Below are 14109 nucleotides of genomic sequence, written 5' to 3'. Positions count from 1 at the left end.
CATGAATGACATACAAAACCCAAATGTATCAGTCCAATTTAGTGAGAGGCAAGAGCATTAAAAATATTGAAACGGAAGCACAGGGTAATTAATAACATATATAATAATAATAACAACAACAACAATTAAAAATGGCAATTATTAATGCAGCTCTAATTAATACCAGAATTTCATCATTCTATTGCTAAGACATCAGAGAAATAGCTGAAAAGAAAACATTTTTTGTATCACCTGGAAGATATTCTTTATTGTAATGTGCTGTTACTTGTCACAGTGTTGAGCAGTGCTGTCTCTTGTTCATAAACACTTTAGGTACAATTTACTGCTAGGTCTTTTACAGAACTATGTAGTATGAATAACTTTTAAATTAAAAGAAGCTTAACATAATAAAAGGCTACTTGGACAAATCTGTAATTCAATATAAAATCTATCTTCTTTCCAAAGTACTCTATTTTATCAATGTCATCTTTTAAAAGACAGGTGTCTGCTGTGGAAGGCAGGAACCTCTCTTGCAATGGAGAATATGACCCCCTTCCATCCGAATTATTATAATTTTGAAATTAAGGGGCTTTCAGACAAAGATATAAGAAAAGGAATAATGTTTTTTTACTAGTTTGCATATGGATAACAAGGCAACAGTGGGAGTGACAACAAACAGAACCACAAACCCAGTAACAGCCTTCACTCGCCGGCAGGCGCTTTCCCCTTTGGTGTAGTTGCGGTCACAGTCAGCAAGGGCGCTGTTGGCTCCTGGCCAGGCAGGGAAGGTGAGATGCAGCTGCAGGGGACGCTGTGCACACGTTTCAGCCGCCTCTCCCCACACCGTAATGGTGGACACAGCCGGCAGAAAGGGACGGAGAATGGGCTTCCATTACAAACTCATGGGGGGCAGCCAGTCCCGGTACCCCCTCTGGATAGCAAAAGGAGCTGTAGCAGGCACTTCGGAAGCAGCAAGCTGGAACAGCAGGGATGAGCAAGATCCCGGAGTGAGAAATGAAATGTATGAAATGTGTCAGAAACTCCGCAGCCATAGCTGGAGCTGCAGGGCGTCCCGCCAGGCAAAGGGCTGTGGGGCCACAGCAGAAGAAGCAGGGCAGGGCTGGGCTCCAGTGGCGGCAGTGAACTCCGCCCCACACCAGTAAGCAGCAACTCCATGGTCCTCCTCCAAAGCCAAGGCTAAGACAGCTAGGAGCTGCGCCCAGCTCCATTTTTCCCAGCCCAGTTCTTGCGGTATCTCTGTCCCTCCAAGAGAAACCTCCCAGCCAAGAGAGTAGCCAGCTGCACCCTTCCTGTGGCAACTTCTTTTTTCTCTCTTAAGTATCAGTCGTGATGGTTTCTTAATGAGAGATGGGACAAAATTTCATGAGAGAAAGAAACAAAAGGAAAAATCCTAAACCCTAACAATCAGGTTCCTTATATTCCCTAGAACTGTCTTCCAAATTCTGGCATATTTTTCTTAAAGAAATAGATTTTCTTTTTTTCTTTTTAAGCTCTAAGAGATTTGGGTTTGATTTGGGTTTTGCAATATTTATCTACTGCATTACTTGAAAAAATTGGGTTTGCGACCTTCTCTGGAAACACTGAGGTTTTAGGCATAACACTATCTTCCAGGAGAGCACCAAACTTGTGGCCCAGCCACTAAGAAGGCTCAAAAATAAGAATTTTGTTGTTCTAGTTATTAAGTAGCATGTCGAATTGAAGTAAACTGCATCAAATGAAACAGGCTTCTCAGATGATTTACACTAATCCAAAAAAACCCATCAACTCTAAAGGCAAGAACCAGGGAGGCCTGCCTTGTGTTAGTAGCAATGCCCAGTAGGCAGGTGAGAAAGCTCTGTGCCTTCAGAGACGCTAAACCAACCCTTTTACTGAACCATCAGTTTCTGTTTCATATGAGGACTGAACAGAAGAATATGTGGCACTCACCTTAAGTGAAATTCCAGCCTTCCCTCACAACTAAACCCTAACCATTCTACCTTCACAGTTAGTACCTTCACATCATCCTTTAAGTATATCATGGCCTCAAAGTAGGGCCCAAAATAACGGTTTTAATTAAAAATTGGGGTCTGCAGAGGAAGCAAGAATCTACAAGTCCATGGCTAAAAGTAATGTATACACATTTCAAGCTAGACTTTCTGAACATCTATTTGTGCCTCTCTTTATGCCTGTGGCTGCATACCTGTAACTACATTTGTAAATAATGTACATAAGCTATGTATTAATGGATCAGGTAGAAAACTGTCCAGAACTGTTTGCTGTGAACTGCATCATGTTCAATCCATGTCTTATATCTCAGAGCTGGGCTGTTAACTATCCCCATGGTCAGTTATCCCAAAGGGGTCCTGAAGAAACATATATAGATCTCCTTTAAAAATAGCCAGAAATAACTTTGAACATTCAACTGCACTGGGGAGAAAACAGTACAGTTACTAAAGCTGCAGAGGCATAATAGTTTATATCCAAGGGGCAGTCAAAACTTGCACAGTGTGACAATGGTTTGGACTCTGAATTTGGTGCAATCAATGGTCAGAATCAAGAAAGAAAAACATTGCATCAGCTGCTCTCTCATTTTTGAAGAGGAGTCAGTTGAAATGCATGTGAGCTGTCCATGCAGAGATAATTTTGTAGCATAAAACAAATTCACCTTCCTGAATATCTTGCCTGATTGGAAATTAATGAGATTGAGATGAGATTTAATGGTACACCACATTTCTTCTTGTCTTGGGAAAAACGACCTTTAAGACACAAGGTAATTACTAAATACATTTCAAGATGGAATGGAATCAGCAGAGAAATCCCTCTCATGGTCTCAAAGTACATTGTACCTTTCTATGGATTGTGTATATATATATATATATATATATATATATATATATATAATATATATATATATATAGTATAGAGTGTATTTGACTTAGAGATCAGCCAGTAGCTGAAGTACACTTCTGGTTTACCCCAAATGCTTATCAGACTCAGTCCCCCTGAATGTAAAGACTTATTGGCTCACAGAAAAAAGCCCTCTCCCTCTAGTCTAGATTGTGTTTTTCTACATCTGGTTTACTTTGGAATACCAGAGACACTTGGTATCACTTTTATTTAGCAAAGGAGTCTTGTATGGACAGAACTGTACTGAACACATAATAGCTGCAGCTTAACAAGTACCAAGTACTAAAGTACCCTGCACTTTAGTATTAGATTCTACAGACAACCAAGAAAATTTGATTATCAGCTAATGAGAAAGAGTGTCACCCACTCAGACTAATTTTAAAGTTCACACTTTTTGTTTACTACCTGGATTCTTTAGTCCATCTCAACACTATGTACAAGACCTGTAAAATGAGGGGGGTCTAAATGGGGGACGTAAGATAGGTTTAAAGATGGTCAGATAGATATATGAGATAATTACAAATTCCTAGAGAAAATAAGATTTTGCAAAACACAGATTGAATTTAATGTTATTGAATTTAATATATGTAATACATATTGAAGCTCCCTTTCTTAATCATGTTCTTCATCCAACTCTAGATTAAGACACTTATCACTGTCTACATGAGTTGGGTGTCTCCCCTTGTCATAGAAACAATGTAGATGTCTTAAGAGCAACCTGTGGAGTCAGGAAAGCAATTAAGAAAATCCAGTAGTCAAAACCATTCACTCCAGTATAGTTATCTAATGCTGTTTGTGATACATCCACAAATAGCAAACACAGCTGGTCCTTAGAGACCTAACCAGCAAGGAGACACTAGGGCCTTGCAAGTGGCAACAGATGCCAACTTTTAGACAACTAACCCAGAACCCTCACAACAGTTGGTGAGGGTTGTACCAGGAACCACAAGTGACCCCAGTGGAGGCTATGCCCTCACTGATGGGTGCCATCCTGCACAGTCTGGGACAGGTGGGCAGAGACAGTGACTGGTAAGAGGTTTCACTGACAACCCACAACCTGGTAAGGGTTTGAACCAGGTCAAGGATTTGTCTGGGAGATCCAGATGGGAGGAGCAGGTGATGCAGCTGAAACATGGGTTCCCTAGGCATGGGAATGACTCTGTGGGTGTAATTTATGCCAAGGGCTGAGCTAAAATGGGACTCCTGGGTCCACGTGCAGGATTAGTGGACCCAGACAGGGCTGATCAGAGACATTAAGGCCCTCAGATGCCCCCGGGAAACTGATGCGTTTTTGCCTTGCTCTCCCAGACCCTGCTGCCCAGTTCAGCACAAGCATCAAGGGAATACCCAACTCCTGGAAACACAGACACCCAGGTTCAGGTGTTGCAATCTGGAACTGGATCACTCTCTAGGCGCAAGGTTCAGCTGCCAAAACACCTATGTCTGTTGCAGCTGGAGATGCCACATGGTAGCCAGGATAGCAGGTATAATATGGGACTGTGGTCAAAGCCATATGTCTTTTTCTGGAGCAATGTCTGCGGGCCAGGTGGGACACTGTGAGGCACATCTGGCACCTGTATGTAGGTGATGAATCTCATCTTGGTTATCTTAATTCATGAGTAAGTTTTAAAAAAATCAGTGGCACAGCTGATGCAAAAAGAGCACTTCAGAAAATGTTAATTGCCTCACAAACCAAGTCTTAGACAATGTCATGACACAGCTGTAAGGTAGCCAAGCATGCTTGTGTGAAAGAAGATTTTGACAGGATAAACCTTTTCAGGAACCATAACAATTACACCCAATGAGCAGCTCTTACTACTAGGTGCACATTAAGTAAAACAGTCCACAGAAGCAGGTTCTGATCACTCAACAACAGTAAAAAAAAGGCTCTTCTTTTTCACCTAATTATATCTATAAACTATCAACAATAGCCTTTGACGTTTTGCTTTTTTTTCTGACAACATGCCATGGGAAGCTGCTTTTGTAGTAACAACTGTTATATCTCCTGTTTATATATATACAGTACATAATATTTATGGGCTTAAGCACTAAAATATATTTTAACTGTGGTATGTAAAGTGAAAGAAGTCTCATAACTACATGTAGAAAAATAAAGAGAGGCAAATATGCATATAATGAAATAGAATATTGCTCTCTTAGAACAATAAAGCGTGACTTTTAATGACTGTGAGTCATTAAAATATATGGGAATAAAGGTAACTGCTACTGTACTCCCTGTAAAAAACAGAACATGTAAGATGCAATTGCTTGAAAATAGATGGAATTTCTGGTAAATCCTCAATGGCCTTTGATGATAATTTCACAATAGAAATGAGAGAATTATGCAGAAATTCTCTTATTTTCCCCCTCATTCTGAACTTCAGAGTCGATTAAGAGGCTGAGCGTATTTACAATTAGCTGTGCAGAGATAAAGGTTTAAATCTCAAGAAATTTCTTACAATAAAATGAAAATCTGTGTCATACTGTCATGTATGAGTTTATATGCTCCACAAGCTTTGATTTAGAGTGGGAATTTTCAGTTTACAGCTCAAGTGGAAGATGAAAACCAGCTGTATTCATTGCTTAAAATCTAAATGTTTTTCTGTTATCATCAGCTGCAGGAGCTTAATGGTTTTGACAGAGAAAGTCCTGGGGCTCTGCAAAGCAACTTTGCTCTGTTCTCTCTGGACATGGGATGACTCAGTTTCTCCACAGTGATTCATCTGGGTAATTAAACTGTGGGTTGTCAAGTCCAGAAGAGGCTCTTATCCAGTTGTATTCAGAAAGAGATGGGAATGGATGACTGGAGAATCTAAATGACTATTTTCTCCAGACAGATCTGCTGCACTGCATTGGTTTTGCATGGCCTGGTTTTTGGCAGCCAGAGGTGGCTTCTGTGAGAAGCTGTAGAAGCTTCCACTATGTCCAGCAGAGCCAATCCCTGATGGCTCTGAAGACGGATATGCTGCTGGCCAAGGCTGGGCCAATTGGAGGTGTTGGTAATGCCTCTGTGATAACATATTTAAGAAAAAAATGTTTTAAAAGTGTGCATGCACAGTTTTTTCCTAGCCAGAGGAGGAGGAGGTGAGAACATGGGAGGGAAACAACATGGAGACACCAAGGTCAGTGGGGAAGGAGGGGCAGGAGATGCTTGAGGTGCCAGAGCCAAGATTCGTCTGCAGCCTGTGGTGAAGATCATGGTGAAGCAGCCATGCCCCTGCAGCCCATGGGGGTCCATGGGGGATGCAGAGATCCACTGGCACCCCATGGGGGAGGTGCTCACACTGGAGCAGGTGTGAGCACCTCCTCCTGGAGGAGGCTGTGATCCAGTGGAAGACCCGGTGGATAGAGGGGGCCCCGGCTTCCAGGCTGGAGCAGCCTGTCCTTGGAGAACCACACCCCGTGGTAGAGTGACCTACACTGCAGCAGTTTTGGGAGGACTGCCTGCCCATGGGAAGGAGTCAAGTTGCAGTAGTTTTGGCAGGACTGCTGCTCATGAGATTTGGAGCCATGCTGGAGAACTTCACAGAGAACTGTCTCCCTTGAGAAGTGACCCCATGGTGTAGCAAGGGAAGGACTCATCTCCCTGAGTAGTGGAGGAAAACCTCAGGTGACAAACTGACCCAGACCCTCAGCCCCCTGTCTCCCTGTGCTGTCGGTGGGAAGGAGGGAGGAGTTGGGGGAAAAAGGTGTTTTTAAGGGCTTATTTTACTTCTCATTTTTCTCCTCTGAGTCTGATAGTAATAAATTCACTTTGTACCTTTAAGCTCAGCCTGTTTTGCCCTTGGAGTGTTTTCTCTTGGTCCTTATCTCAACACATGAAGCCTTCATTAAATTTTTCTCTCTGCCCAGCTGTTGGAAGGGAGGGTGAGTGAGTGGCTTTTGTGGGTGCCTGATCTTTGGCCAGTATCAAACCATGACATGCATGTATCCTTACACATAGCCTTCTTCTGAGTTTGGTACAGGCCCACCATCTAATCTGCTATTCAGGCATGATTTCAGGTTTTCAATTTTCTGTTTCTTGGAAAATGAGCACTATGCTCTTTCCTTTATCCTTTCATTGGGCTGAACTGGGAGTCCTCATTTATTATCTTTGGAGAGTAGTAATAAAAAGATCATTCTATACTTAAGGTTAGTTGATCTCTCAAGGGTTGCATGCTCAGTAATGCAGGCAAGCAAGATAGACCATTTTCACAGCTTTCAGCTTACCAGGATCCTCAGGGCACACATAGCACCAGCTGCAACAAAGAACTTGCAAAGAGACATAGAACTGAAGTTATAGTGCTCCTCAGAATGAACTGACAGTAGGTGAGGTGGCCAGGGAACAGACAGATCATTGGTAAATGAGATTGCAAGAAACAAAGTAAAGCTTGGACCTCCTCTCAAATTTCCTCTGCCATGAGCTTGCTAGGTCAGTGACCATCACAGAGACAAATAATCCCGGAGGAAACTGAAAAAGATGGCACAGCCTCTAACAGGGTTGGTCGTTCTTGCAAGCCTCCTGAATGGCCCACAGCAACACCGTGGTGAGCTTCAGCACAGAGATACATCCACCAGATTGCCTTTTTATATTTTAATATCTAGAATTTAACTTTATCTAAAGCCTCTAGAGTTGCAGAATGAACTTCAAAGCAGGACTGAATACAAACCAAGAAGAGATGGCTTCCTGAGTTCACAAAAGACAGCAGTTCTGCATGGCATTAATCAGTATGAGTGACAATTCAGATGCACATTGTAATGCTTCATACCTTTGCATTGCTATTAAATTGTAGATAAAAAACATGGACAAAACTTAGAAAATTTAAACTATTTATATGTTTCTTATTGGTGAACATGGCAGAAACAGTGCTTTTGCAGCATTTTCCCTGTTGTATTTGAAGAATTGAGCACAACAGAACTTCTTGAAAGCACAGTAAGCATGTGTGACTAGTTCAGTCACACATGCTTACTGTGCATGTGTGACTAGTCACTCTCATTTGGTGCGTCAGTGCACCTAGCCTAATCTGTATGCAACTGTTGTGACAACTGTAGTAGTTCCCTTTGCAGTCACCCCTCCCTACCCAATTTCCTCTCTGGTCCCAACTCATATTTGCATTTAGGATTTAGCATCATGCAGTTCCTGCAGAGTACTTTACTGTTTATTATTGCCTCTATGTACATCAAAGAATGAGGAAATAAAAAGAAAGTAATGCTAATATCCTCCTTAGATCTAAGCAAGATTTTCAGCTTAAAATCACCATTACAGAAAATTCTTGGTAAAGGACAGAAAAAACCCAATACTTGAGATATCATTTTGCTTAAAAGGATTTTTTTTTCCTCTTTCCCCTCTTGTTTGTCTCAGAATTTTGTACTAAGAGAGAAAAGTACCACAAATTCAGTTTCTTCATGGAGATGCTCCATTTGCTTCTACACTGAAGAAACCCCTCAGAGATGTACCTTATTTCTACAAACACACTTACTAGTGTGTTTGTAGAAATACACTTACTTAGCTGTGCAAACAGCTGGGATACGGACAACAAGGATAAGCAACAACATCGAATAATCAAAAGGTCAAGTCAAGAAGACTTGGAAAAGTGGAAAGGGAAGAAAAGGGAAAATATAGCATCTTTGTAGGGTTTCAAAACTTCTGTTAAATCCCACCATCTTCCTGACCTCAAGAAATTTGAGGAAAGAACTGCCCATCTCAGAGAAACAGATTCTTTTACTTCCCAGTATTCCTCTCTTTGGCGAAGAGGAAAGCTCAATAGCTTTTGAAACCTCCCTCTCTTCTACACTGAGAGGAAAATAAAGGCAAAGTGACAATAAGATGCAGAAGAGTTAATAAGCATTCTAGCAGTCAGGATACAGGCTTTGTGTCTACATGAAAAGGAGGAAAGTGCATTTGGTAGAATAGGACTGATTCAGAGGAGAAACTGCAAACACTGACATGAGCCAAATTTTAGATTGTGTAAAATGTGTGGGAATAGCTCTCACTCTCCAGTTCCTTTCTATAGGAGCTCTAAATAACAGCTCACAAAGACGACAGATATGTCAGTTCATACTTATGTAACAAGACTATTTTCTTGGTGGTATTACCACAGTTCATGGTAGGTATTAATTTGTGCTACAAATGTACTATATAATAAATTGCAATTCATCCCCTCAGAGCCAAAAAGTCTATCTAACGAAGCAACAAGTAATTGGGGCTAGAATTTAGGACTGGACTGGGAGTAGATTATAAACTTCTTGGAGCACCTTTAGTTTCCTATGTTGTGTTTATAACACTAAGAGTAATTGAGCATTGCTGCCTAGTTATGCTCCATCAGCACTGCCACCACAGACCTCAGCACCCACGGGGAACTTCACAACACATGTGCAGTCCAAAACTATTAATCTGCTCACTCTTATTAAACCAGTATTTTATACAGCACTGATGAAAGCAATCCACCAAATGAAACCATGTAAATACTTCTCTTTCTTTGTAACAAGGCGTCCACAAAGCTGCATTTAGTTCAGGTTGGGTTCTATTCTTAATTACTGGTGAAAATGTACTGTCACTCTGATCTCAAGCAGTTTAAGTATGGTGATGTTACATATGAAAACAAATGTCCTTTTATTTTCAGCCCATATTTTAGTGCTCTGCATGGACAAATGCAACTGTTATCTCTGTTTTGAAAATTGCAGAACAAAATCTTGTACCCATGAAAAAACAGAATCTTACCTGTTCCCCTGCAACACCTTCAAAAACAGCAAGTTAAATATATTGTATTCTTAAGACACAACTAAAAAAATGAAAAAATAACTGACCTCTTGCCGTTTGAAATTTTGAACGTATTCTTCAAACTGTTCATCTTTAGTTTCATCTGCTTTTCCTAGTTTTTGAAGAACCTATAGTGAAAGAAATAAGGAATAATTTAATATTTATGACACAAATCAAAATATCTGCTACTTTCAACACTTCTGTTCTTGCAGTTAGACATTGTCCTAGGGTGAGGTTATGATGCTTGTATTCCCAATCGTGTAAATAGCATTTTACTTTTCAGAGTGATTTGTGCTCTACAATTTCCAAAATGCACACAAGAAACTATTCTGGAAAAAAAAAAAAAAAGAAAAAAAAAAAAAAGAAGCAGGAAAAGCAGGAGTATGGGGGTGTGTGTGTGTGTATGGAGTCCTTGGGGGAAATGCTTCTTATTTTTTCAAAGCAAGAAAGAATGAGAGAATTCTGCTGGCACTACAAATTGTCCTCCAATTCAGACGAAGAAAGAAAAAACCTCATCAGGTTTTTCTTCTCAATACATTTAACAGTATTAACATTATTCTTATCTGCATGATTTTCAACATAAAGTCATAAAATTAAAGAACTGTAAGGCTGACGGCTATTTAAAACATAGCGTTCATTTTGCTCCCCTCATTAATTCATAAGTAGATTGTCATCCACTAGATAATAAGTGTGCTACAACAATTCAGCAATAAGAGCTATTTAATCATCAATCTCAAAAGTCATTTGATGCAGCTACACTTTGCACTGCATTTAACCACAATAAACTAGTCATTCTATTATTAAATCCCATTGCTATCCATTCATTGTAATCTGAAGACTTAAACATAGCTGCAAATAGGCTTCACCCTACTTGTAAAGCAATCCCCAAATCTTTACAGAGTAGTTGTTTGTAGGAATGAACCATCCCACAGATTGATGTTCAAATTGCTCTCCCATTACAAATTGACCAAATGATCTATTTGCACAGTAAATAACAAAACCAAACAAATTAAAACAAAACCAAAACAAAACCCAGAAACCCCACAAAACTGAAATGGTAGCAATTAGCAGATGCTATGAATAAACATATAAACATTATAACCTATTCTTCTCAAAACAAAGAATGTACAGCTCCAGTACTATGATATTCTTTCCCAGACCACCTTCTTCTCCCAAGTCCAGCCAGCCTCACAGCACAAAATCAGGCTGCACAAAGGGGTGATGAGCATTGCTACTGTGGAAACCAGAGGTCAAGATAATAATGAACGTGATGCAATGCCACCTGTGGACATGGCATATGAAAGGAAGTTTTGACATAATTACAGCAGAAAGACTGAAAGAATGATATCAGAGAAGAAAAAAAATATATAGACTAGCCTTTTGCTGCCAATAGCTATGTTCATTTTCCTGGCATATGTGGGCATTTTTAGTTGCTTTTAAGACAGTTAACTAGTCCCAAAAACCTCATACACTCTCATCACCAACCTCTTCATAACATATTAATAAGTATCACAGATAATTATAAAGTGAAATAATTTAACATTTTTAATCATCACAGGCCTTCATATTGCTCCTTGTCACCAATGAGCCAAACAGGCTGCCCCCAGCTGTGGCACCGCTTTGATCTGCACCAGGGGGCTTTCTGAAAATCCAACATGTTTCTTTCAAAGAGGTGGTGGCCATGTAAGCCTCCTGACCATGGCAATGCATTCAAACCACATTTGAAGCAAGAAGCATGTTAACTGTACTATGAGCATTCATAACATAGGTAACAAACTACAGCATCAAAAGTTGTCATGATAGACTCTTTTTTTCCATATCAATGGCACACATTCACATTTTCAAATGTGCCTCAGGACCAAGAGTGCAAGGCTCAGAAGGGAACAACCTCCTGTAGCACCTACCTCCTATGGTTTGGGGTTTTTTTAGCCTAACTCCAGCTTTCCATTTATATACAGATATTTAGCTGAACCAAGATGCAGTGTTACAATTTAGCCCCTACAAACACCAACCCTAATCTTAATACAGATAATTTATAACATAGTTTCTCAGTTTTGCCAATTCAAATCAAAACTGTATAAATGTCATATGGTTGGATCTAAAAGTTCCAAGATAGAGACTAAAGAAACTTGCCCTCGTGGAAGTCCTGCAGCTCATGCCATGTGCACAGATAACGGGTTCAGTTACTCTTTTGCTGAAAGCAGTCCTAATCCCGGTGGAGTGAAAGCAGTCCTAATCCCGTTGGAGCAGACTGTGGCTAAAATAAACTATTCCTCACAGGTTCTTTTAGATCCCACCCATATAACTCCATGGACTAATGAATGTGTAGCTCAGCCTTTTACAACCAACCTATTCACAAGTTTACCATTGGTTGTCTAAACAGAAAAGTGGCCAGGTTGACATCTGTAGAAACTGACCTACCTTTCAGCTCTTGTTTGTGCACTTCTGTCTCAAAGTGGAAGTTGCTTGTCAATAGAAGTCTATAGTTTATTTTTGCTCAGTTAGGTCAGCACCTATAGGGTGTTTTCGGGGTAGGACTAAAGCTGGATGAAGGCTTGTCTGCCTTACATGTGGGTTACTCTAAGTCTACCACCCCCACCATGAAAATTTTAAATATCTTGTTCATCTTGTTCTGTAGAATATCTGGGTTAAAGTCAGGGTTTGGTCTATGGAGAAGGTTAGGAAATGGCAAGTAGCACTAGGTTTAGAACAACAGAAAATAGACTTGAAACACTCAGGTCATTGGAAAGCATCTGATGGTTCTTAATGGTAAAATTAAGGCTATGGTCAGGAGCAGCAGGTGCTTAATCTCCCCCTTAAGCCTCAATTTGACCACCCTTCTAGATAAGAATTAACTATAGTAACAGGAATAGCTCAGTCTATTTATTGGTGGCCCATGTGGAGGAGAGAAGGGTAGATAGATTGTGTTTCACAGAAGACTTGGCTCTACAACATGCTAAAGAATGGAAATCTGGACTGATAAGTGGCTAATATTTTACTTTAGGCCCAAGTGCTAAGTAATCCATATCATGGATTCAGGTTATTAGAAAAGAAAAATAAAATGCAGAGGAATCAAAGATCTTGAACATGTGGTGGCGTGAAGGGCTTGAGTGAAACCCAAACTTAGTGAAGGCACGTGGCTAGCTTTTTTTTTTTCTTCTTCTTAATATACCCATACAGAGAAATAAAATTTGAGGTTAAGTTTGAGAACATCTATCAATGTGTATGAACGGTCTGTATCACTTACAATAAGATAAATTTTAAAAATTAAAGAAATGGATACAAACTCAATCTCAGTAAATGTTCCATATTCAAGTTTTTTGCAATCTTCTGAAGACTGTATAAAATAGTTGATGAATATGTTCACCCTAATAAAATAAAACAGGATAAAAGCTACCTCATTTCATATAATTAAACTAACTCAGCTACCCCTAAGCTTCCTCTTAAAATGACAGAAAAATGTTTTTTTAAAAAGTATCTAAAGTGAGTATCAGTGTTCATCCAGCATGTTGCTAAAAATATATTAACTAAATAGTTAATTCTAATTAGCATTGAGAATGAAGTAAAAGCTAAATTTAATACAATGGTAAATTTTCATACGGTCAAGTAAAAACTTGTAGAGAGGAATTGCCAGGAAATGTGGTACTGACATAACATGGCAGATTCTACATCTAAGACACAAAATTTGAGTAAGAACATCAATCATGTCTGATGTAATTTATGAATGTCATCAAGAGTACTTCCATTTGGGGTTGCTGCATCTTCAAAAAACCTTTCAGATTATGTAAGACTAAACAATATGCTTTTAGTCTTTTAAGTGCCTCTATTTCCCATATAATACATTCAGTTTTATGAGGATCTTGAATTCAACTGAGCAATTTTAGAATAATTGTAATGTGAAGTTGTTAAGTGTGTGCAGCATACTGAAGAAACTAATATAGTAAAATAAACTACAGATTAGCTGGAGAAGGCTTGATTACACTGAAAACTCTTGTCTTGAGACAAGAATGAGAGTGTGTTACTACTTACTGAGACTACCACCCTGAGAGGCTAGCCATCATCTCCTAAAAAAGTTTTTAAGACTATGGCAATTCAAGGAAAGAAAAAAAAAAAAAACAAAAAAACCCAAAAAAAAAAAAAAAAAAACCAACAAAAAAACAAAACCACAAAAAACCAAACCAAAAAAAACCAAAAAAAACCACAACCCAGTGCTGAAGCTGGTTCTTTGATGTAAGCAGCTGCGGCCACCCAGGAGCTGCCTCAAGAGCAGCTCAGCTTCCTGCAGGGCAGCAGCAGGGTGGACAGGAAATGACCTCATCATATACATCAAGATACATCACCCCCAGTCACACATCAGTATTCTTAAAGAACAACCAACATATTTAAAACCACTCAGGCCAGGAAGATATGACTGCTCAGACAGAGCTACCCAGGAGAAGACTTCATCAGAAATTCACAGGACCATTAAAATACTGAAAAAAATT

General features: G+C 39.6%; 1 protein-coding gene across 1 annotated transcript in view; it reads right to left on the bottom strand.

The window, feature by feature from the left end:
* AMPH (amphiphysin) overlaps positions 1-14109 on the bottom strand; it is a gene marked incomplete at its 3' end in the record, with an annotated part of 115366 nt that overhangs the window by 45311 nt on the left and 55946 nt on the right. Inside the window, exon 2 of the mRNA XM_041464241.1 lies at positions 9673-9753. Within this exon, the coding sequence (XP_041320175.1) occupies positions 9673-9753 (81 nt within the window). The remainder of the gene's footprint in view (positions 1-9672; positions 9754-14109) is intronic.

This window comes from Pyrgilauda ruficollis, unplaced genomic scaffold (genome assembly GCF_017590135.1).
Source record: "Pyrgilauda ruficollis isolate IOZ18807 unplaced genomic scaffold, ASM1759013v1 scaffold176, whole genome shotgun sequence".
Taxonomy (NCBI): Eukaryota; Metazoa; Chordata; class Aves; order Passeriformes; family Passeridae; genus Pyrgilauda; species Pyrgilauda ruficollis.
The sequence above is the reverse complement of the archived record's forward strand: the minus strand, read 5'-3'. Positions and strand labels throughout refer to the sequence as shown.